The following is a 25,331-nucleotide window of genomic DNA, read 5'->3' as shown; positions in this document are numbered from 1 at the left end:
TTTTATATTAAAAAGTCATATGAATTAATCATAGAAACTATATTTGGTTTGGATTGGTTAAATTTATTATAAAATTCAAACTAAATAAATAAAAGGATAATATTATTTTTATTAAATTAGTATTATTATTATTTAATATCAGAATAAATTAGTTATTTTACTGAAAAAAATAAAAAAAAATTTGAAGCTTATATAAATATTTTTAACAATATTTTTGATAAATCAAATAACATTGATATTTTTCTTGGAAATAAAATTCTCAGATCATTCTCGTTTTTATTGGATGAAATTGGTTAATATTGTATATGTATATGATAAAGACGTATTAAATTTAAATAACAGTATGTGACTTTGATAGAAAATAAGAATATTATTTGAAAATATAGAGATAACGTTTTGGTATGTATTTTAAGTTGAGACAGTGTCCAGCACACAGTTGTGACGATTGGTTATGATAATTTAAGATAGTTATTATTTGGCATTATCCGAAGATGGGTTTCCTAAGAATTTGGGTATGGTTGATTCGTGGCACTGCAACACAGGGTCTAATTAAGGATATAACTGAGTCACAATCTCCTGCATTGCGTAATTATGGAACTCTCCACAATCAACCGATATGATTGACTGAAATATTTGCATCCGTTAGATCTTGGAAAATACTAAACGATAAAATGAGATTATTAAAGATATTATATTGTTGAAGATTAAAGATAAAGTGCGGTTCGTATATTTGGTATATAAGAGTTGTATAGAGAGTGGAAACGGAGGGAAGAAAAGGTTTGAGGGAGAGAAAGGGTGAATTGGATTGCATTTCTTTCTCTCTCTAAGTGCTCGACGAAGAGGGGAATCGTAGATCTCATTTGTTTCTCTCTTTGCATAATTTTGCGATCAGAATTGTTTTCAACAAAAACCAATGGGATTGTGGGAAGCTTTTCTCAATTGGCTTCGCAGGTAATTCTTTTTAACCAAAGTAGTCAAGTTCTTGTTTTTTATCGCATTCATTGGCTCTTTGCATCACTCATCGCCTTTTCATTTTCAGGGTTCTGGTAATTGTGTGTGTGTTTTTTTTTTTTATAATTTTAGTGCGTTGATAGTTTGTAATGTGTATTCTTTATGAATGGCTCTGAGGTTTTGTTATTGTTCAGAGGGAGGACTTGTTTGTGGTCTTATGTTTTCGACTACTGATTTCCAATATTTTTGTATTCAATGTAAATGTTTATATATCATGTGAGTAGTGTTTTCAAGATTTGTAAATGTTTTCACCTTTCATATGCTTCGGGAATCGTTTTGTTTCAAACGAGATATTTTAAATCCTCTAGTTATTGCCTTCTGAATTTTGGATAAGTGTGGGGAACTGCTGGATAGGAAATTTGTGTTCGTGTGTGTATGTATGTAGGATCCTTTTTTTTCCCCAACTAATTGAGAAGAGTATTTTCTTGACATTGTTGGAATAAAGGTAGATATGGAAATCACTGGTGAAAAAATGATGGAAGGTAATTGGTATGGAAGGCAATCACAGAGCACTTCAAAAATACGTTTTTGTGTGAAGCACAACTTTTTTAAATTGCTTTTGATTGCCCTAATATTGCTTTCTCTTTTTAATGACACAAATTTTTACTTTTAGGTTCACTTGGAAGTTGAATTATATATTTTTAGGTTTAGGGTCTATGCACATGATCTGAACTTCGTGAATTACTTTCTTCAAGAAAACATGAGCTTATTATGTTGTAAATTTGTTTGCAGCCTATTCTTCAAGCAGGAGATGGAGTTATCTCTGATAGGACTTCAAAATGCTGGAAAGACTTCCCTTGTAAATGTAGTCGCTGTAAGTACAATAATCACGTTGGCTTTCACTTAGAAAATTTATCTTTGGGGTTGACTCACTGACAATATCTTTTTTTTTTTGTTTATAGACTGGTGGCTATAGTGAGGACATGATCCCTACTGTAAGTGAACCAAATGCTTTCAGTTCTTGCTATCCATTTATTCAATTTTACGGACATTTTCTATGTATCGTGGGCAAATAACATTCTGATCGATTTGCTCTCTGATTTCAGGTGGGATTCAATATGAGGAAAGTGACAAAAGGGAACGTTACAATAAAGTTATGGGATCTTGGAGGGCAGCCTAGATTCCGCAGCATGTGGGAACGTTACTGTCGTGCAGTTTCTGCTATTGTGTATGTAACAAACTTCTTATCTTTTTCTGAATTCTTCTCTCTCCTTATGTGCTTGCGCCCTTGCATGTGTTTCTCTGAGTATAATTTACATGCCTATACTAATACAAGCAACTGATAAGTGTTTAATTTATAATTTTAGAGCTGTATTGGTAATGAACATGTGTGTGTGTACATACAGTGTTCATGTTGTCTAGTGATCAACATGAGGTCTATTCCTGTTTGTTGCAGTTCATAGTTGTTTGCTAATCACAGTGCATAGTCTTGTTTGATGATAAGTGGTGGTTAAGATTATTTCTTCTTCCTTGAATGCGAACAATGTTCTTCATTTATCTATGGCAGCGATGCAAAACCACTTGTTGCTTAGATGACCTAGTAAAGAGCTCCTCCCTGGCGTATTTGTATATATATAATAATAATATTATCTATCCATGAAGGGGTGTAGTTGATACCATTTGTGCCTTCTACAAGCAATATGTCTTAATCAATGTCTTGTCATTAAATATTTTGGTATAATGATCAAATAAATATGTACAGCAAGCAAGGAAGTGTGTAGATTATACCTTCTTGAGACTCTGCGCAGACTTTGATTATCCTTTAATGATCATAGGTCAAAGAGCTAAAACTTTCATCTGTATGCTCTGCTACTGTCTAGTTCTGAAAAGACTTCGTTATATTTCAATGCAATTTTCATTGGTTGTTTCAAAAACTGCTGCTGCTAAGAATTCTCTCTTATATCCATTGTACTTGTATAATTGGATCGCATGCTCCTTGTTTTAAATTTACACTTTGAGCTAGCAGTCTAATGCTGAATCTATTCAACTTAGCAACTTCTCATAATACGATATTTTCTGCAGTTATGTTGTTGATGCTGCCGATTCAGATAATCTTAGCATATCAAGAAGTGAGCTTCATGATTTGCTGAGCAAACCATCATTGAGTGGCATTCCTCTGTTGGTATTGGGGAACAAGATTGACAAACCGGGCGCTCTGTCTAAGCAAGCGTTGACTGACCAAATGTAAGACCTAATATAAGTATGAAGCAATAAAGGAGTAAACTAATTGTAGAAAGTTACAGAATGAAATTGTTTAAGAATTGATTTTCTACTTCAATTTTCTTTCCTATTTGTTTATACTACTTTAGTGCTGAAAAGGACTGTTGTGCAGGGAATTGAAGTCAATCACTGACAGGGAAGTTTGCTGCTTCATGATCTCGTGCAAAAACTCGACCAATATTGACACTGTTATAGACTGGCTTGTAAAGCATTCCAAATCAAAAAGCTGAAAACCTTCTTTCTATTTTGAACTCTAGTGTAATTTATGGTTGACAAATTTCTGGATTTACTAGAGGCATTTGCATGTCTAACTCAGTTGTTGATTAATTTATTTTTCCTTTGTCAGATGCTTTGTAATATAATATCATTCTTGTCCGATAGGTAATCAAACGGGATGACATACATGTGAAGGATTACATTATGAGCAAATCACACTGTGTCATAGGTTTAGCCACATCATTAAAATTCATTTAACTGCGTTCATTGTGCTGTCAGTCTGTTCACTTATTTGTTTCGAAGGTTTAATTAGTTGGAGATTTATTCATAATTTTCGTTGCTCTAATTTCATATTGAATGATGGCTGAAAATGAAAGGTAGGTTTATGCGTTAGTTTATAAACCCAAGCAAATTTCTAACACATTGGTTGAAAAATAGCTGTAAACATCCAGCTCTCTACATATTCTAAACGAAAGTAACTCGACTTCATGTATCATGTTTGGCGAAAAAGCATGATCAGCAAAATACCTCTCAAATATACATTAACTACTATGCCTGATCATTAAGTAATGCTTATCATAAGTGCATCATTCAATCCTCAACTATCGAAAGGTTGTAAACCTTGCTAATCAAGCACCAATAAAGTCTCCTAGAACTGGAGGGAATTTTAGCGAAAGGGGTCAGCTCTTTTACAATTATTGAATTAGGTAAATATTTTTAAAAAATTACATTTTGAAACCAATATTTTTAGAAGTCGTTTTTTAAATCTTTATTTTAGTAAAGTTTCCATTGGTTCACACCTTCACTGTTGAAGTTTTAAATTAAAATATAATAATTCATTTTGTTTTATTTTAAAAGAAGAAATACTTCAAAATTATATTTTCAAATACGACTTTTTTTAAATTGTATTTTTAATCACTATTCGCGTTATTAAAATATGAATATGGGAGCATATATCCCATTATGTCGCTTTTGCCAGTTATACCACCGATATGCGAAACTAACATGCAAAAAAGCCGGATTTTAAAAGTTGTTTTAATAATTTTAACTTAGAAGTAGTATTTAAAGTAAAATTATAAAAATAAAGCTGATTCACACTTTCGAGTTGAAGCAGTAAATTTAGACCACAAAACCAAGCTCTCTGTAGAATACCACCTATCTAAGTTTCACTTCTAACAAATCTCAAAAAGAAGTATTAGTAGAATATAGTTGAAGTAATGAGGCAACAACTTAAAGAAAAGATTTGTGTACAAATGATGACCTACAAGAAAGTGACACTCAATATTGGCACTGGAAAATTCTAATAAAAGTTGTATTCCATTTACTATTAGAGGATGTCTAGCACCCGTTCCATCATAACACTCAATCACTACTTCCACTCTTCCACTAATACTTTGTATTCTAGCCTCATTGTCTTTCTTTAAAATAAGATAAAAAAATAATAAATAATACGCTAAGGACTCCTGACAAAATGTTTCATGGATCAATCCCCGCATATTCCAATTTACAAACCTAAACTATGTACAGTAATTGAACACATGCAGGAAGTCTAGCAGCAGAATTATGAGCTGGTCATATCAGCAATGCAGAAGCTGACACCATCTGTACACATTTGCAAGATCAAACTGTTAGCTAAAAGAACTGACAGAAACCAATTTTCTGCAGGACAATAATAATGTGGTACTAATGAAAGCGAGGAGAAAACCTTTCACTCGTATCGTTTTACTTAACAAAACTGGGATCTTTTCACAAGACACAGGGTTTTGGTTGGCAATTATTATAAGGAAGATTAAGATCACTAGTAATTAGAAACTGGGTCAAAAGAAGGAAGAGATTTTAACTATTAACTAAGACCTTGTCACATGCTATTCTAAGGACAACCCTGGCACAATAATAAAGTTGCCCTTTGTGACTAGTTCGTTGTGATTTCAAATTTGGAAACAGTCTCTGCATTTACTAGGAGAAGGTTGATTACAGTAATCCTCCCCCATACCTTTGGGATGTGAGGAGCCTTCAGGCACGGGGTTTGTTAATTTGGATAGACAATGAGAAATAATGGACAACTACAATAGACATAATAACCACTGTGGGGTTTGTTAAATTGAATAGACAATGGACAATTACAGTAGACATAGTAACCACTGTCCGCAAGCAGGGGAAATGAATCTGTAATAGGCATTAACTAATTTTTCCTGGTAAGAAAAAGGAGGTTTACCAAATGTGAAGCGTCTTGCATTTTAGTGCCTTTATTGCTGCTTTTGCAAACACTCGTGCAGCTTCTGCCTCGGCTTCTGCAGCATCTGCCTCCCTAGCTGCTGCCTCAGCCTCGGCAATGGCAGCTTCCGCTTCAGCAACTGCTTTTGCAGCAGCTGCTGCTGCCTCTTGTGGTGTCACACCCTTCATTTTTGATAGCTCTGCATCAATTTCGGATTTTGAAAGAATGTTGACACCAGTCTTCTCAGTTTTTGGAGAATCTTTGGGCCTCCCTTCCAGTAGTAACAAGGAAGAACATCTTCTTTTCTCAGACATAGTTAAATTTGTTGCAATCCTGTACTTATGCTTTACCTGTCATTACGCGTTAGATATGTCTCACTCAGATCAACTTACCAAATACTGGTTTTAATCACATACCCAATATTTACCTAACAGTAATTTAGTTAATTAAATGGAAATATTTTATCAATTCAAAATTTGAAATAGATTTTTCACACTTGTCAAAGAACTGCTAGATATGCACAGTTCAACTGCTACAAGAGAACAGAATTCTGTTATAACATTGAGTAAATAACGTCAACATGTTAGTAAAGTATCTCTCATTCAACACCAAAAAATTATCCAGGCTGACTCTGCTTCATTACAAAGTTTTTCAAGTAAAAATGCTGCCTATTGAGAAAATAGATTCCAATAATTCAAACAAAATTCTGTCTTTTTAATAAGGATTTAATTAATAGTAAAATCACCTTCATTAATTTTCCACTTGCTACCATGTGCTTCAGTTTTGTTGACAGTAACTTTCTGAGGGTAGGCGTAGAACAGTATTGATCCTGATGAGCACATAATGAATTTTTTTAATTGATACTATTTACAGCATTTAATAATTCTACAAACAAATCAGGTATGTAAAAAAAGAACAATAAATAACAAATTACTATTGGTTGAACTATGTTAAGAATTTGTGAAACATGGGTGGACAAAATAGTTAGTAACTTTTATTGCTTGCCATGTGAGACCACCTATTTGGACCTGGAGTAAAGAAATATTTACAAGCAAAAATCTTTTGATACCCGCAGAAAGAATTCGGAGTTACATGTCATAGCAAGTTGAGATCATTAATAAACAATGAGTATGTTTGGTAAGACCAATAAGCTAATTACAAGTTTATTTGACTAGCTTATAAGCTAGTTTGACCAACACAAAAAATGTTCAGTGAGATACCTCAAAGTAACTTGTTTTAAGAGCTTCTAGCTTATAAGTTAGAGATTCCTTTAGCTAGTTTGCAAGCTAGTTTGACCAGCACAAAAATGTTCAGTAAGATAGCTCAAAATAACTTATTTTAAGAGCTTCTAACTTCCTTTAACTAGTTTGCAGTTTATTTAATTTTCATCTATTACTATTCCTTATATTTTAATACATTACCTATTTTCAAATTTTACATAGATGATTGATTATTGCACAGTTTTTAGTATTTGTTATGAGTTACCTTCTAAATTTTTCTGTAGTTCAAGTTAAAAAAAATTTAACATTACAATTTGCAATTTGAAGTAACCAACGTTTCTTTACATGACGCTATTGGAAGATCACATGCAATGAAAATTATAAAAAAGAAAATCAATACGACAGTAATTTAAATTAAAAAATAAATACAAAATATTTTAAAAATAAATACAAAAGCACTAAAAAGTTTAATAAGAATTTAATTATTTATTAAAAAATCTAAAGTTATAATTATATAATAATATATTTTTGTCTAAAAAACACAAATCTTATTTATACAATAAAATCAATGTAGTTATGTTCATTTACAAGTTGGCTTATCAGATACTAGTTAGTTTTTGCTAAATACACCCAATATATAACTCTATGGACCACAGAGAGAAATACTTCAAAACTTATTTCATGCATTTTGTGTGTGCTGCAAACTTAATTAAGAAAACACGGGTACTGGTACATACATATCCTTTGTCACATAAGTAATAAATCAATCAATGGAAAAGGTCTCTATGGAAAGAGAGATTATTTGATATCAGAGTAATGAACGAAAACAATTTACTCCCTAATTTGTAAATCTATCCATGAGAAATTAACAGGAAGAATAAGCCAAAAACAGAAGAAATTAAATAGTCTTTTAGCATTGAAGTTTACATGCACTAACACTTTGATCATCATTTGTTCCCCGAGATGTTTAGATTCTATGATCATAAGTGAAGGAATTGAAGTACAAATACCTCTATATATGAAGCAATTGCTGCCCTGTCAGAACCCTTTGGCTCCTTCAACTTGATAATAGACTCTAATATAAGAGTATCCAACCTGACATTATTAAAAAGCAAACAGATGCTGTCATTGAAATGCACAATGTCATGATTAACAGTAGTTTCAATATTTCAGCAAAATTACCACAAAATTTGACGGGATGTTGCCATCAGAAGTAACAACAATAGAAGATAACTATTTACCAATAAGCAACTGAATAGTGAATCATATTTTCAGTGTATCTTTGTCTTACTTGTTTCAAAGTCACACCGTGAAATTAAATAAACAAAAATCAATAGAAAATGAAGAATCAAATTACAAGATTCCTCATGGAACATGGAAAATAGCTAATTTCTAGAAACTTGGTTTAATTTTCTATTCATTAAAAAAGTTATATACTAGTGCACTGCATTATGCAATCTTAGAACTAATTACTTGTAAGGGAAGTATAATATAAAATTATACAAGTTTCTTCATACAGTTTTCAAAAAAAGATTAATGCAACTAAGCCGAGTAGACCATTTATTTGTCAAGAGTAAATGGCAGATATATTTAACTGGAAGTTGTTCTGTGGCCTTGATACTTTTTCCTTTGAATTAGGAGATATTCCACCAGAAACTGCCAAAGGCTTGGAATCTGCAGCTCCTCTGTCGCGTTGAACTACAGTACTCAAGGCCATGTGATTATTGTCAATTTTGGGGGATGGTAGTAGGTTCTTTTTAAGAGCAAGCTTTGCCTTCTGCCTTGATCCCCATATTGCCGTCACATTTATGTTCCTCCATTTGTCCTGTTTCACAGTTTAAAGCACACATAATTATACACTAATACAACCCAGTAGGCTCATATCACATTTGCAGTAGTAGTAGTAACATTCTAGGCCCACAAAAAGATTTACCTTGAGATCAACATTAGAACGCATGCGCAGAATGGAACTGAACTCGGGGTCGGTAAGTATGGTGCGCCATTTTCCAGCCCCATGTTTGACAACTCCAGCTTTCAATGCCGCTTCTTCCTCTGCAGTCCACTTTTGCTTAGGAGCACCCATTAAAATAAGTCCGCGACCTTTCTATGAAGCAAAATCTCTGCTTTTGTTTTAGTGGAAGGCTTGGAAGTTGAGTGCTGCCTTCTTCTGCATGTCCATCCACCAACAAAAAACTCTCCCTTAACTTACCTACAAGGCATAAGAGTAAAAAAAAAGATAAATAAAATAACAAGACAATTTCATACTTAAACGCATTTCCTTCTTCAAACATTTGAAAAAAAAAAACAGAACCCAAGATCTTCCTCATCAAGCATTGACTTCAATTCCCAATTAACTTCAATCTCATCCACAAGACATCCAACTTCTGAAAAATGAACAACTCCGGAACACCCAATAACCAGCACTTCATATTATTTATCAGGAGAAATGTTATAAGTTACAACATTGTCAGAAGCATCTAGACCAGGAAAAAAACTGGGCATATTTGTTGCAATGGCAATACAATTAGAACGGTCCTTGCAAAAATAGCTATGCAGCACTGCATATACCCACACAGAAAGAGTTACACAACCAAATACCACCTTTAGTTACCTCTAATTCTACATCTGATTCCATAATTCTCATAACATTAGCAACAGTACGGAATTACCTCCAAGGGTTATTGCATCGCCGCCTCAAATAAAAACCCAAGTGATGCTATTGTTTCGGTTTCAAATTCATTATGCACGCGTAAATTTTACATTAATTAAAGAAACACAATGACCACGAAAAGTGACAACTCTTCAACTCGCACAGGTCACGATTAATGAAATCCGAGTGAATAAAAGTAACAGAGAAAATAATCCGCGATGCATAAACTATATCCGTGCACACTTACTAACCTGGAAATATAGATGGCACAAAATTTAGTTGACTTGGGAGAAAAAAGGAAGAAAATTAAAGAAGAATCAGCGGAGGAAGATGTAAAGCATCGAAGAATCGCGCAAAGATGTGAATTGGGAGACGTTGGAGTACATACACGCAGATAAATAGAATTGGTACCTGCGAGGAACAGGAGAATAACGAGAGAAAAAATAATTGATGTCTTCTGGTTTATTTGTTTTAAGATTGTTTTTTCTCAGACAAAAAACTTGCATTTCCATATTTTTTTAAATTGCTAAAGGATCCCTTTATTTTATGGAAATTTATTTTGAGCTGTCCCGTTCTTTCCCTCTTTTACTTTCCTTTTGGACTGGATCTGGATCCACCCAACTCTATAAAAGATTAACCACCATGGGTGCTCTACTACTCCAGAGTTTAAGCACATTTTAAAGGTGGTTTTTCAATTAAAAAAATATAATAAAAATTGAAGGTAAAGTAAAATGTATTTCTTTATTATTAGTAATTTATTTTATTTATACTTATTATTTTAATTATTTTATTGTAATGAAAAAATATAAATATTAATAAGTCATGTTATAGTTACTTATAAAAGATACAACCGATTATGTAACTTTCTATAGAAATATTTTCATATTTGTATGCAAAATTCAAACTTGCATTGTAGGAATTATTTCCATAACATGATACGATCATTTTAAAATGAAAAAAAAAATGTTTTATCAAATTTAGTTGGCAAGCCCTACAACCAATCACGTCTTAAAAATGATATCTTGGTGACATGATGATATCGCATTGCTAAAATTAGAAGGTCCAAAATCAATATGATATAGTATTTAGTGACTTTAAAGTAAGAAAAAAAAATCATTTTAAAGGATAAACCATCGATTAGATATATATTTGTAATATATAATTATTTAAACATAATTATAATAGTCATTTATCGATTTATTTTTGTTTGTTTACAACTGCAAAAAAGTATATCGATTAAAAAAAAAGTATACATGTTAGAGTTATCAGATATGAATGCATGAGATCTTCTCCTTTTCAACATATCAGCAATTGAAACTCAATAAGGTGTTTCATACTTGTGATGAAAGTTGAAATTTACTCTACTACAACAATTGCAACTCAATAAAGATTTGAAAAGCATAACGTCAACTTGTCCCTTCACTTGGTATTTTTCTAAGTTTAAATGAGTATTATAGAATTCAGTCTTATTGTTGAGAATTTGTTTCAAACCGTATAGTTACATTTCAAAAAAGAATGGTGTTCATTCATGCTAATAGTTATTAGCCAAATTTATAGGTTCATGAAAGGAAAGAAAATTCAATGTACTATGGAACACGAAATCTAACATTTTACACAATATAATGGCAACTTTATAGTTGATCGAAAATCCTATTGGTTGGATTATATAACTTAGGAGATGTTGATCAGAAAAATTTCGAACTCTAAATCTTAAGATAATGAAGGTGCAAATTTTTTTTCTTATATATTGTTCATCTATGTTCAATGTAAAACTCTTAACCCTATATTTGAATTCCTCACTTGAAGAATCAAAATTATACTATAATAACTTATAATTATCCTTCTAGTTGAAAATCACAATTTTACAAATCACACTTGAGAAAAGAAAGAATTATAAGTATATTATTTTAAAATGAGGAGATTAAAACTAAATAAATTAACAATAGAAGTTTACAAAATAAATTCTATAGAAGAAATGGAGGAAAATGTGAGTTTTAATAAGTCGGAAAGACATAGTGAAGTTTTAAGAGGAGTTTTGAAAAGTTGTATTTTAATGAGTCTTTTTTGAAAAAATGTCTAGATCTTATTATGCTTTGAAGATGAATTTGAAAAGAAAAAGAAAGTAAAAAGTGGGGTTGTTTGAACTAAGGAAATAAGAATGAAAAGTGAGGAAGGATGAAGAGAAAGTTTACTAGTAACGTAATAAGTGATTGATATTTTTTTTTTTTAATTAATGAAATTGTAAGATTACTGTATTGGACAAAGTGCTTAGTGCTCAATATTTCTTAATCTCAGGGTGCATGTTAGGACACGTAATGATTAAGTCACGTGCATTGTGGAAAGATAACGTTGCTCCCAAATGTGATTGATACCATTTTTTTTTGCGAGACTTCTCTTAATGTTTTTGTCATCAAAACCGTGTTGAGATGTTTTGAGTTGTTTTTTTAATAAAAATAGTTACCTTTTAACTTGGTATGTCCTATTGGGGCAAATTAATGAAAAGAGGAGATTTGGGAGTCTATTGTTAGGAAGTTCTCATCAAAGTTGGCAGTGTGAAAACATAAGATGTCTTCATTTGTGGCTAGGGTTTGTCGTTTTAATTTGGTTTTATCCATTTTGTTGAGATTAGAGGAAAAGTTGAACCAAAGTAAAGGGAAATGATGAGTTCTCATGATTGTGTTGTGGAATATTTAGTTATGCAAAATGAATGAGATTTTAATTCAGGAACATCATAGACAAGATCCTTTCTTTTGCGTAGTCTTGGTTGAGAGACTACATGGATTCATTTATTTACACAACTAGTCAATGTTGTCTTCCTTGATATTCTGTTTTATATTTAAATGAGATTAGCCTTGTTTTTGTTGAGCTAGGTGTGGTCACTTGGTTTGCTGTACTCAAGTTGCTATAGCTTTGGACATAGGGGTTTTATGTCTCTTTTTCGCTTACTGTATACAGGGATCAAAGTATATTTGTATGGTTACTTTTTTCTTTTTGTTAAGTGTTTCTTAGTTTTATCCAGGAAAAGTAGGGTTTAGGATTTATGTTTTATGGCAGATATTTCTTTCTTTACATGTAAGTTGGTTGTGTAATTTTGTATAGGTATGTCTTATGCCCTTTATCTAATATATTGTTTCTGCTGATAAAAAAGAAGTAGAAACTTAATGCTACAAATGGACGACCTGCCTGAGATATATACTAATAACCCAGATTCCATATTGTTATGTCTATAAAATTTCCTAATATATTGCATCCAATCAATAAGTTAAAGACAACATAAAGTAGTTCTAACTTGAAGCAGATTTTACACGAACAGTAATTCCACTTTTATTTGGTAGAAGTTTCTTCATATAATACTTAGAATTGCGAGAAAGATTGATCATTCTCCTTTTCTTTTCAGGAATATAATCAATTGAACATTCTGAAAATCCACGCCTCACAAACCTGTCAAAAAGTTAGGAATCAATTGCCATAATTTGTATGCATCACAATTCACAACTAATTCTTTCAGGAATTCCATTAACCTATCAACTTTGTAATTCCACTAAGGTACATTTTTGTCAACACAGTTTTTAGAATTGGTAGAAGAAACATGCAAAGACATGCTAAACATTAAATTACTAAAATAGGATAACAAACAATAAGCAGTGTCTAAGAATCAGTGAGTATGCGACAAGCCAAAGTGAAAAATGACATTTATTACAATCGAGGCTTACATGACATGTATTAGGGAGTTACTTACCAATCTGCTGTACGTGTTGTTAGCAGGAAAAGCATATTCAATCCAAGATGCGATGCTTTCATCTCCATATAATCTGCATATATTTTATAGTATAATTAAATAAATCTTGTGAAAACATGTGGCACGCATGATTACAGAGCACCGCCATCAATGATTAAAATCATACAGCTGCCCAATAATATCAAAATCTGAACCCTACACCACTTAATCTTGACACAAACATGTTTAAAATTTCTAACACTTTACTTGAGAGTCCCGAGAACTTAGTGAGTCATACACTATCCACGGATGTATAAAGGAAGGAAATATTTTTTTTTTTATAAAAGCTGAGCAATAGATAAAAGCACCATTGTTTTAACTCTACCCCTCAAGCTAGAGGGTATAGATGGCATGCAGCAAGCATGGAACACATAAATTGAATTCCAAATCTTCCCAAGGATTTAGTTAAAATATATACCAATTGATCACAAAAAATGATAAATTCAGTCAAAATCTTCTTGGACAGCACCTTCTCTTGAACAAAGTAACATTCAATTTCTATATGTTTAATTTTTTCATGACAGGCTGGATTGGAAGCAATATGAGAAGTTTTCTTTATCATCACATTACAATTTCGTTTGAGTTTGGCAGAATTGCAACTCTCGAAGGAATTGTTTAATCAATATAAGTTCACAAGTAATTAATGTCATAACTCTATATTCAGCTTATGCAATGCAACTCTTGAAGGAATTGTTCAATCAATACAAGTTCACAAGTAATTAATGTCATAACTCTATATTCAGCTTCATCAATAGACCGGACAACAACATTTGTTACTTCCACTTCCAAAAATTAATATTTTCACCTATAAATACACAATATTCAGTAGTAGAGCATCTACCTATAGGATATCCTATCCAATCAACATCACAATATCCATAATCCCTTATCTAGAAACCTAACTGTTTCCCTTGTCCTCATAAAATAATCCTTCTCCAAAAAAGGCTGTTTGATACATCTTAAGAATGCATATAACAAAATTTTGATTCAATGAAGGAGAGAAATTAACACGACAAATTCCTCTAGAAGAAATTTTGGACCCATCTGCTAAGGTAACAAGTACCAGTTAAGTGATCAAAAGCACGTAAGTCAAGGATCCATGGACTTTTAGTGGCCATTGATTGAGAAACATTGGTTGTTGAAACACAAGGAGTAGATAATAACTCTAGAAGAATTTTCAGCCTTGGATAGATTTTGTTGTCTTTTCTAGAAAACCATGAAGAAAGTAGCCTTTTTCTTGAGTATGACTCGGCCTCTTGCAATAAGAACACTAAGGACAACCACTTCTACCTCCTTCGACTCCACAACCACCTCTACCTCTAATAGACATCATTGCAAAAGCTTTAACATTTCCAGCTGAATTTTCAATTTTTATTTTGTGGGAACACGAAGTTTGGTAATCAAGTTGTCCATTAAGGGGACTTCATGACCAGTTAAGAGTTGGCCAAGAGCATTATTAAAATCTGAGTGCAAGGTTCCTAGAATCAACGCCATATACAACCTGCCAAGTTTTTTCTCTAGTGCTTCAGCAATAAAAGAAACCATATCATGATTGGTTTGTTTGAGGAAGACTAATGTTTGGGCTGCATCATTCAAACATGGAATATCATGTGTAAATGATTCAAGTTTTCTTCCAAAAGGAGCAAGAGGTTCTAAAGGACGTTGGGTTTTGTAGATTGTCATAGCAAGGCCCAAGAACCAAAGTTCCATAGAGTCAACCCAAGATAGATAATTTCTTTTGTTAAGTTTCTCAGTTGTAATAGCAGAAGTCGCAAAAATAGCCAAAACAAGGTCTGTGAAAGCCATAAAGAGAAAGACCGCCATTTCCCTTTCCTACGGGAAAGACTAGACACACCTGTTTGAGTAGTAGAATGAGGGAGTTGAGATCAAATTTAAGAACAGAAGTGGCCAGTGAACCTTTCTAGGCAGGTGTGATGGTGTTGCGATGGGTGGATGAGGTAGTGTGGGCTTCATACACTAGACAAGGAACTCAACCTCGTTAGAATGTGACTGTGATTTTGACCATGCAACTTGTTGGGTTAGGTTGCACTGGTCGAGGGGCACAAACAATGTTAAACAATGGTTGATGGAAGAGACAATGGATTGTAACTCCTCTACTATCAACTTAAGATTTATAGAACTTAGTGAGTGTTACACTAGTCACTATGTATATATTTTATAAAAAAAAGTGTACATGAGAAGGAAATATAACACAACCTATGACCCTTCGAGATACAATAAAAAAACTTACAAAAGTCAAGCAACAGATACCAGCATCATTGTTTAAACAACTTTAAATTAAAACGTTGCTCCTGTTATGATTTCATTAGCTATAGTTATTACTACCAATAATACATTTACCTAGGAGTTCTAAGGCCAAATTGTTAATATAAAATAATGATGATTACTGGCAGTCCTGATCATAATTTAGGCATACATAACACGGACTTTACACTTCTACTAACTCATGAGGTCTCAATTTGTGTTTACCATCAAATGAGTATACAAATAGAAACAGCATACCAAGCAATTTGTCACCCTGCCCTTGGCCACGACAATCAGGAGATACTGCAATGCAAGCAACCTCTCCGCACTTCTCCTCAAAGTGAGGAAAAAGGGCAGCACAAGCAATTATGTGACCTTCTCTTTCCACAACAACGAATGAATCCAATGTTTGCAAGAGCTATAAACAGACAATGGTTAAATTGTGAGAAATCTTGATAAATTACCACGGTAATGTAACCCACAGTATCCACGACATAAGAAAAGATATAACTAGGAAAACCTCATTATCAGTCCGCTTAACCAATATGCCAGATGCCTCCAAAGGCTGAATAAGTTGTTTTATTCCAGATATATCTTTCACCTCTGCTGTCCGAGTGCCTTCATAAAGGTCACTGCAAATTTTTTATTGAAATATGAGGGAACGAAATAAATGGAAAGGAAAAAAAAGGCTTTATTTAGCATAATACCTTCATGAACAATATGCTGCAGATAGTCTAATGCTAAGTGCATAGGAAGCGCATGAATATCATAGACTTTGGTATTAATTTAATTTTGTAGTGATACAACATATGTCTGTTTGATGAACTTCTCTATAAACACTTCTAAGAGAACAAAGTAAGAAGTAAAAATTAAATAAACTTCTCCATAACCTAAAATTAACTTATGTGTAAATTGATTTGTAGAACTTCTCTCATATTAGCTTCTCTAAAATCAATTTCTAAACTCATGCATAAGCTTGTTTTAGTTTATGGATAAACTTATTTTACCTTTTTCTTCCTTTTTCCCTAGAATTGCTGATGGGGAACTTTACCCAAATAGACCATATCTACTTATAAATATATCAAGTAACACCTATTTATAACTTGTGTACTCTTTAACATTAACATAGTTATTTCAACTAATCCTCCAATCATTTTTAACGAATGGTTCATAGAAGAGAAAAAGGGAGAATGCTCAGAGATGGAGTTCAGATCCAATCCACGTATTTTCAGCCTTATACAATCAGAATCTCAACAAACAGCAATGTGATAATCAGCTACCCATAAGGGGTTATAAATAAACCTGAATCTCACATATGTGGCCTGTATTGCGGCCTCACCATACCTTACCACCTGTTTCTCTTACCAAACAGTTATCAACCCTAAAAAATAATTCAGTCATAGAATAAAAAACTTAATTCAGAGGATTTCATGAAGATTGCTTACCTAGCCACCATTGTTCCCATCCCGTCTCTTTTAAACAATTCCAACAACAAAACTCCACTAATAGTTCCATCCAGCAAGTGAACTCTTTGAACGCCACCCTGACAAATGGCAGTTGGTATTATTAGCAACATGCATCAACTGCAATTTTCAACCATAATTTACTATTTCAATTCTCAAGAAACGACTTGTCAAAGAATTTTGAAAGTCACTCCAAACCAACCACCTTACAGCAGCAATATTTTAAGAGAGTCAAAGTTCTGAGATCCTTCCATATACGATGTAGTTGACAAACAAATGTACACACAATATGTAACTCCTGGCCTGGTCATGATTTGAGAAATATTTTTATTCTCTCAATTGCCCATATACCAATACAGACTTAAAATAAGCACAAAACAGCACGTGTAATAAAAATAAGGTAATCCGTGAACTCACTCTGCAAACAAAAGCGGCAGCAGCCAACTCTGACAGGTAACCATGCATTCGACTTAACCGCTCTTGACCTCCAATAGCAAAACCTTGCTCACTAGATTCTAAGCCATTTCCAATTTCAAAACCAACACCATTATGGAAGGTTGCATTATGCCATTCTGTAAAACGCCCAATAGGTGGTGATTTGACTATTCCATTCAAATTGTTATATTCAAGAGAGTTGAAACCTTCTTCATCAACAACTTTGACATAGTTAGCAGCTGCTTCACTTTGCTCAGCCCGTTTACGAATTAGCATGTCTGCTTCTTGAAGAGGCAAGAAACGAATTAAGCGTCCATTCTCATCAAGTATTGGACCATCTATCAGGCATATCAACTTGTCTGCTCCTATAGCCAAGGCACAAGCTGTTGCGACTTCATAGGTGCTGGAGGAAAAATAAATAATTAATAAATATCCAGGATTCAAGCTTTTGTCAGATTCAAGCCTAGCAACTCATGTGTCAGCAAGCAAGAGAAGCAGGTGATGCACACATGGTTTTTACTGTCCATTTCTTCTCTTTATTAATATTATATTTTCTGTTTCATTATTAGACCATATCCAAGTACTACAAATTACAAAATAACATACAATAAGGGGGGGAATAGAACTCATTGGTAACACTAGCAGCATTCTGATTGACATACTTGCCAAAAAGTCAGTAGTACCATTAAAAAAAATACTTGCCAAAAAGTCAGTACCATTAATTTCTCAGTATTTGCTCCTCCACATCTCACTTAATAAAACCTTCTATTCAACTCCTCTTACTTTTTCCTTGAGCAACCAAAATACTTTTCTGCTTTTACTTCTATCAAAATCCTCACGAGGCTGCTTTTACAAATCTATTCACAAGTCTAATTCTTAAAAAAAATCCTAGAAGAATTTAATTTTCAGGTGGAATATGGATACTTGAAAGAGACTGAATAATCACAAATTACAATAAACATTAAGATAACAGTTTGTATTTCAGCAAGCAATCGTTTACATTAAATTATAGAAATCAATCATCAGAATAAAGCTTCAAAGCATACTTGCAATTTAATACTTCTCCAGTGCTGGAGTAGCCCAAGTTGGTTAAAATAACTACACAACCACCATCAAGTCTCTCACGCATGCGAGATACGTCTACTTTTTTAACTTCCCCAGTTGACCCAAAATCAATTCCTTTAATCACCCCTCTTCTCTGCCAAAACATAAAAATAACAAGATGTGCTAACACATTAATAAAAACATATAGGGAGGGACAATTTCACAAAGACCACCGTCACTGTATAGCAGTGATCAAATCACAAAACTCAAACCTTGGCTGCAAGAAAGTTACCACTGGCAACACTGACGCCAACTTCATGCCATCGACTATTGTCACCATGTCGACGAATATTGCATATGGAAGGTCCAGGAGAAAGTTTTGCTTCGATCATCAATCGTATTCCCCCAGCGGCTTCCATCGCAGCTTCTAGAGATTCTTCATCAGTTATCCTATATCTACCAACATACTTAGGCTGGCACCCTACGAATACAATAATAAGGTCAATCACTGAGACATTGCTCTAGCTAACAATTTTCCATTTTCTCTTCTTGGGGAAAGGGATAGATTGGGCTTTGCAGGGAACACTACCCAAGGTTAAAATTAACACTGATTTAATCATTTCCACTGGTGTAAGAAAACTAAGCAACCAATTAATTCGACAAAATTTAGCTCCTCTAAAGTAAGGGTAAAGTTAGTATGAGAAAACCACTAAATTATATCCGAACACATTCGTAATTTATGTATGTTCAACATCAAAAGACCGTTTGTTCGTCGACAACTAAGATTACTTAGTTTGCCATTTAAAATGAATTTGCTTACTTTAGAGGAGCCTGATCCTATTTTGACAAACCTCTCTCATTCAGAAGCTTGTCTATCTGCACATGTGTCCCCGGAACAAGAACAAACCGGATTCCTAGGTGATGAAGGAAAGCTATATCCTGCGCCCAGAATTAGAAAACATGCTTTAAGTTTAATGCATACTTACTATATAGGCATAGCTAATAGTTAATGCATCAAAGACAATGCTAACAGTAAACAATCATGGTTCTGTGAAGATAAAATTTGAAATGCGTGCCTTGAGAATAGGATCTAGGAAAGGACTAGAAACAATTTCTCCAGAAATAATGACAACGAAGGTGCTGCCACGATAGGCCCACAAGTAAGGCCAGGCCTCGCGAAAGGATCGCACGAATTGCTTATCTTCCACCGACCCATGATACGCCTCTGCGTCTACACTCCCATAACCATTCGCTCCTTCGCTCAACGCAGTAAGCTTGCTTGAACTTCCCTTCTTTCGGTTACCAAGTGGCCGCGCTTCTGGGTTCCAACGAGCCTTAAATTGCGGGTTTGATTTTGGTGGGTGGAAACATAAATGGTAAGAGGAAGAGTATAGTTTGCAGAAATCAGAGAAGGTGGAAGTGTTCGGAAGGGATGGGCATAAGGAACGTGCCATTGAGAAGAAACTGATTCGACACCGTGCCGGTGATCGCGGTGGCCGTGGCAGAGAAACTCTCAAACTTTAGCCGCCAAGCCACGGAAATTATTGGTCTAGTTCATTCCCATGAAGCGTTTTTTTTTTCTTTATTCCTGTGTCTCGCGACTTTCAAATTTAAACGAATGGAAAACTTACCAGAAGTTTTTCACTCAAATAGTACTTCCTTAGAACGAGGAAATGCAGATATTTACTCTGCAGGAGTGAAACACGAAAAACATAATAATAAATAATAAAAAACACTGAAAACAAAACCATTTACACGTTTAAAACTTTGTTCTCGTTTTAGGTTTTAGGTAAGAATTATTAAGAAAGTTATATATATATATATATATATAATTATTTATAATTTACTTCATTAGTCTTTATTTTAAACTCAAACTATTATTATTTTTATTTAAAATAGGATTACAATTTAAATATAAAGAATATAATTAAAATTATAAAAAAATAATTATTATAAAATAACATAATTAATCATATTATATATATTAAATTATAAATATAAATAATAATAATAAATATACTTTTTAATAATAAAAAATAAAGATAAAAATAAAATTTTTATTTAATATACAAATAATTTTTTATCAAATATTTATAATTATAAATATTTAAATTTAAATATAAATAAATTTATAAATTTATATTTTTATCAATTAAAAAATATAATTTTAATCACACATACATCAATCATAAACTTTTTGTAAATTCGTAAATTTTCTCTACATCTACTACTCTATTTATCTTAATCAAAATAATCTCAATCTCTTTTTATTCAAATCATCTTAAGTTGCTCGTATTCACACCCTAATTCGCACAGCATTAAACTTCCAACAAATTCAAAATGGACTTTCCTTCTTAAATATTAATTTTTTCTTTCTAATTTATGTTTTAACTAATTACTTTCTTTGTTTGAATCAAAACAATACATTTATTAAAAGGTAAGATGAATAAATTTAATAAAACAATTTAAAAGGTAGTATATTTATTATTATTTGTGAAAAAAACTTGCGGAAATGAGAGGGAGTGAGTATGTTTTTAGTCAAAACAACAATGCTAATACTATTAGTCAAGTTAAATATTAAAAATATACTATCTCCTATAATAATAATCTTTAGTCTTTCTTTAAAAAATTTATATGTTGTCATTCTCACAATCCGAAAAAATTATGTAAGAGGTCATATTAGTAAGTTATTATTAATGAGTGAAAAATATTATTTTATATATATATATATATATATATGTTAATGTAACACGATTTATTTCTTTAAAATTGTATTAATGTGGTACGACTTTCTTAAAAATAGTGTAGTTTCTACACGATTTTAATTATAATAATAAGACGTCTAGGGCTAAGACAATTTTGTTTAAAATTTTAATTAAAATCTAGACAATTTTGTTTAAAATTTTAATTTAAGTGGAATCCTTTCAAGGGGAAAAGATTTCAATTGTTTACGTTACTATAAAATAAATTGAAATTCAATTGTTTCGTTCTGTTACAACATTAGTAAAACAATTTCTAAAATGTTTTAAAAACTTTAATTACCACATTCTTTCGAATTTGAAATTCAAATGGTACTGTTTAGTAAATTGTATTTAACATAAAAAGCAAATTTATTATTGATCGAATGCCACGAACTAGATGACAACAAATTTATTGTAGATTCAATACCACTAACTGAGTCAAACATTGGAACATGGTATAGCAATTCATCGAAGTACTTTGTGTTAGGTTATTATATGCAATTGTCACAGCAATCAAAAGAGAAATGTGAAATTCATTTTACCTACATTATTTAATGCCTCCAATATATGTGAAACCTTAACAAACTTTGTCATTCTATATATAGTTTACGAGAAAAAAGGACAGAAAGAGAACGCAATAATAGATATGACATATAGTAATACGATGAAAATTGGAAATACGAAAATAAAATAAAATTGGGATAAGAATAAAAGAAAAAAAATTATGTCACTTTCAGCCGACTTATCTATATACCCTACTTATCTATATAAGTAATACAAAAAATTATCATTTCAATAATAATGGACTAAAATTACTCCCTTTCACATAAATTTTCCTCGCAACCCTCCTTTTTAAAATGATTTAATAATAATACAAAATTATCACTGTTTTATAGTTTCGAACTAATTTATGTAGTATATACTCAATGCTTTCTATTAATGAGAAATAATTAATAACATTAAGTTAAAAAAGACTTTATAATATCTAAAATTGATTGTTAAATATATAAAAGGAAGAATATTATGTTAAAAATTAAAAAAAAAAATTAATATATATTTTAAAGATAGTATTAAAAATTCTATATGAAAAAAAGTAAACCATAACTTATGAAGTCATTGTTTGGATATGAGTTGATTTAGTGTTGAAGCGAATTTGCGAGCAAAAAGTGAATATATCGTTAAAGGTTAGACTTCAAATTTTCCGTTACCTTTCTTATACAACCAACTTTCCCTCTTCCTGCTATTTCTATTTTCTTTTATTAACACTAACATGCATTACCCATTATCAAAGTAATATAATACATTTCACTTTCAAAATAATATGCCTTATCTATTTAATAAAATATTATATTAATAGCAACTTATAAATATCTTATATTAAATAGAGACTTATTTTTTATAAAAACATATTAACCTTAAAAAAATCAGTAAATGATATTTTAATAAATCAATAAATTATATAATTAAATTTTATTTATTTTCCAGTCACATCAATTACATTAACTATCTATAAATTTTTCTTTATTTTCATTTAATTTTAACTCACTTTTCGTACATCCAAAGAATCTCAATTTTATTTTTTTCTACTTTCCTTCACTTTCGTCCAAATGCTAATAAAACATACAAACTCATTCTCGACCACTAATCTGACACCTACATATTAATAGACATTCCTGTTGTATTTGATTTCAATGATTACAATTCATAATTTTATGTGAAAAAATATTACAATTCATTTATTGAAAATAGTAAAGCACACGAATAAAGTTAAAAAAAGGAAATTTTCTATATGAACCTAAACTGAATATAAATTGAAGTTCTCAAAGACATATTTTAAAAAGGAAATTTTGAAAGTGAAAGGAGAATATCAGTGTTGATGATAATAATGGTTTCTCCACATTTATGTTGTCCTGACCTACTTGTATAAATTCAGTTTTAATTTATGTTTATTCAGCTTTAACTGCAAATAAAATGAAAAATAATAATTTTAATAAAGAAAATTTAATACAGGGTGGTAGAGTTGCATCTAAGGGATCGTCATGCATGTAAACTTAAATATATTTTTAAATTAAAATGACATAAAAATAATTTTATATTGTTCTGATTACCTTTTTATTCAAGATCGTATTTACCTCCCTCCTAGTAAAGACACGTCACTTCAACGTGTGATGCCAAATGCGACACGTGGTTCTACCATCTCAGTCTAGGATACAATAATATTTTCTGGAAACTACCTTTTATTTAATAAAGTTTGAGTAATATTTGTTTGCTAACACTAATCTTTTTTATTTTTTAAATTTTCTATAAAAAAGAAGAAGCCAATAATTTAACATATTTGTTTCAAATGGTTACTCATATCTTAACCATGATTAAGACTTTTTAAAAGGAGTTAGATATTTATGCTGCGTCTTCCGAAGAGATTAAAGGGGGATAAAATAAGAGAGAGAGAAATAAAATAATGTCCTTTTTCTTTCATTGATGAGAGAAAAGTGAAAAAATAAACAAGAGTTGACTTCAAGAATCAAAAGTTGAAAAAGAAAACTGTTTTGAACTTGAATTTTTTTTTTCGTTTTTCTGTTTTTTTTCCTATAAAATATCTTACAAAATCAAATATTAATATTTTGTGTGAGCATTGTGGGGGACATTTTCAATAATGAATCAATTGCAGAAAAGAAAAGGGTTTGTTGAGTTGACAGGGATAGAGAGAGAAGAGTGAGAAGAAGAGAGGGGCGATGTGATACCTTGAGAATAGGATCCAAGCAAGGGCTGGCAACAACTTCTGCAGATACGAGCAAAACGAAAACCCTGGCGCTGTGCACCGAAAAGTAGGGCTGAGATTCCCTGAGAACCTTGACGAACTCTTCGTCTTCTTCCGAACTGCCGAAGTCTTCGTCGGCTCGACTCCGGTGACAGCCGCAGCCTCTCCGCGAAAACGCAGTCGTTTTGGTGTTGTGTGGCCGGAAAGTACAAGAACGGCGAGGGAGGGTTGCAGTTGCGAGTGGTGATAGAAGATGGAAGAAGTGGCAGTTAGGAGTGGAGGCATGGGAGAGGAAAGGCACGGATAAGGTTGGCTTGGAAGTGGTGGTGGCCATGGTTGTTGAGCTTCTTCTACCTTTCCCTTTGTATATGATCTCAAGAAGAAGAGACTGAGAATCGATTTTGGTAGTTAGTTAATAATTTATGTGTGTTGTGACGTGACTGTAACCAAGAGCTTTGCCTTTTGAAGCAAATAAAATAAGGACACAGCAGCGCAAAGGTCGACTACGAGCCGCCACGCTACCCTTCCATACAGACTCACACAGGATCAAATACACTAATACTTTAATTTATATATTCGAAATCCACTTTTCATTAATTTTAATTTTAGCTCTTTAATAGTACATATTAATCATATCAAATGAAAAATATATAAATAATGTACTACACATAAACAAAAGGATTCATAATTAATAATTAACGGATGAAAACTGTTAAAACTTATGATGAATATCTTACAAAACTAAGACGTATCGGTGGGGATACATTGGACATCGACACTTGTATGATATTCGTATGATGCGTATTTGTAAAGCGTTTAATTTAAAAAATATTTGTTGAATTTTTTTATAATTCTAGTACGATTTTAACACAATTTTAAAAAAAAATACATTAATTTTTTAAAACTCAAACTTAATTGTATGAATTTTTATTATAATTATAAAAGTAAAAAACAGATCATTTCGAATCAGTCATGAAAAATATTTTTTTCTCCAAAAAAATATTTGTAACATACTTATGCACATAAATCTTTATTATCAATTTATATAATTTATAATTATATAATATATATTTGTGTCTCATGTCTTACCTTTTAGAGATTATACATATTTTCGTATCTGTATTACTATCGTTTGTAGAGATTATACATTTTTTTCGTGTCTACAAGTAGTTTGACACTAATATAAGTTAAAATATTGCAATAAAGTAATTATTTTATTGGAATTTTAATATCTTCATTTTCTTTAAAAAGTATTATTTATTTAATTACATAAAATTGCTTATATTTTTAATGATTTGAAGTTCGAAAATTTGAG

The 25,331-nt window shown here is 31.9% G+C and overlaps 3 protein-coding genes across 9 annotated transcripts; 1 reads left to right on the top strand and 2 right to left on the bottom strand.

Moving 5' to 3' along the window:
* The first annotated feature begins 535 nt into the window (after positions 1-535).
* Positions 536-3,576, top strand: LOC137810033 (ADP-ribosylation factor-like protein 8a). The gene is made up of 6 exons (XM_068611152.1): positions 536-951; positions 1,744-1,825; positions 1,914-1,946; positions 2,058-2,179; positions 3,034-3,195; positions 3,344-3,576. The coding sequence occupies exons 1-6, from the start codon at positions 914-916 to the stop codon at positions 3,459-3,461; spliced, it is 555 nt and encodes a 184-aa protein (XP_068467253.1). The 5' UTR covers positions 536-913; the 3' UTR covers positions 3,462-3,576.
* Positions 3,577-4,731: 1,155 nt separating this feature from the next.
* LOC137810028 (telomere repeat-binding factor 2-like) lies at positions 4,732-10,044 on the bottom strand. 4 transcript variants are annotated; one of them, XM_068611146.1, is made up of 7 exons: positions 9,784-10,044; positions 8,816-9,091; positions 8,478-8,707; positions 7,893-7,977; positions 6,408-6,491; positions 5,663-6,012; positions 4,732-5,049 (listed from the first exon to the last, which is right to left on the bottom strand). In XM_068611146.1, coding segments are annotated over exons 2-7 (900 nt in total). In that variant the 5' UTR covers positions 8,966-9,091; positions 9,784-10,044; the 3' UTR covers positions 4,732-5,048. The 4 variants fall into 4 exon arrangements, with proteins under 4 accessions (XP_068467247.1, XP_068467248.1, XP_068467246.1 ...); XM_068611147.1 differs by having other exon boundaries at positions 9,944-10,011; XM_068611145.1 differs by lacking the exon at positions 4,732-5,049 and having other exon boundaries at positions 5,659-6,012; positions 9,944-10,019.
* Positions 10,045-12,694: 2,650 nt separating this feature from the next.
* On the bottom strand, positions 12,695-24,510 carry LOC137810027 (probable amino-acid acetyltransferase NAGS1, chloroplastic). 4 transcript variants are annotated; one of them, XM_068611139.1, is made up of 11 exons: positions 24,000-24,510; positions 19,594-20,205; positions 19,369-19,456; positions 18,790-18,998; positions 18,520-18,671; positions 17,456-17,876; positions 17,021-17,118; positions 16,096-16,207; positions 15,834-15,993; positions 13,272-13,344; positions 12,695-12,973 (listed from the first exon to the last, which is right to left on the bottom strand). In XM_068611139.1, exons 2-11 carry the CDS (start codon positions 19,969-19,971, stop codon positions 12,817-12,819), a joined length of 1,848 nt encoding a protein of 615 aa, XP_068467240.1. In that variant the 5' UTR covers positions 19,972-20,205; positions 24,000-24,510; the 3' UTR covers positions 12,695-12,816. The 4 variants fall into 4 exon arrangements, with proteins under 4 accessions (XP_068467240.1, XP_068467241.1, XP_068467242.1 ...); XM_068611140.1 differs by lacking the exon at positions 19,594-20,205 and having other exon boundaries at positions 24,000-24,460; XM_068611141.1 differs by lacking the exon at positions 24,000-24,510 and having other exon boundaries at positions 19,338-19,456; positions 19,594-20,073.
* Between the last annotated feature and the right edge of the window lie 821 nt (positions 24,511-25,331).

This window comes from Phaseolus vulgaris, chromosome 2 (assembly GCF_000499845.2).
Source record: "Phaseolus vulgaris cultivar G19833 chromosome 2, P. vulgaris v2.0, whole genome shotgun sequence".
Classification (NCBI taxonomy): Eukaryota; Viridiplantae; Streptophyta; class Magnoliopsida; order Fabales; family Fabaceae; genus Phaseolus; species Phaseolus vulgaris.
Note: the sequence above shows the minus strand (reverse complement) of the source record. Positions and strands in the feature narration are given on the sequence as shown.

Bases quoted from the DNA above. Each gene is read 5' to 3' on its own strand.
- LOC137810033 (XM_068611152.1), top strand. From the start codon at position 914: ATGGGATTGTGGGAAGCTTTTCTCAATTGGCTTCGCAG. The intron at 952-1,743 runs GTAATTCTTTTT...ATTTGTTTGCAG, and splicing joins TTTCTCAATTGGCTTCGCAG to CCTATTCTTCAAGCAGGAGA. The intron at 2,180-3,033 runs GTATGTAACAAA...TATTTTCTGCAG, and splicing joins CGTGCAGTTTCTGCTATTGT to TTATGTTGTTGATGCTGCCG.
- LOC137810028 (XM_068611145.1), bottom strand. From the start codon at position 8,965: ATGGGTGCTCCTAAGCAAAAGTGGACTGCAGAGGAAGAAGCGGCATTG. The intron at 6,492-7,892 runs GTATTTGTACTT...TGTGCTCATCAG, and splicing joins CAATTGCTTCATATATAGAG to GATCAATACTGTTCTACGCC. The intron at 6,013-6,407 runs GTGATTTTACTA...GCGTAATGACAG, and splicing joins CAAGTGGAAAATTAATGAAG to GTAAAGCATAAGTACAGGAT.
- LOC137810027 (XM_068611139.1), bottom strand. From the start codon at position 19,971: ATGGCACGTTCCTTATGCCCATCCCTTCCGAACACTTCCACCTTCTCT. The intron at 16,208-17,020 runs GTAAGCAATCTT...AAAAATTTGCAG, and splicing joins ATGGGAACAATGGTGGCTAG to TGACCTTTATGAAGGCACTC. The intron at 15,994-16,095 runs GTTTTCCTAGTT...GTCTGTTTATAG, and splicing joins TTAAGCGGACTGATAATGAG to CTCTTGCAAACATTGGATTC.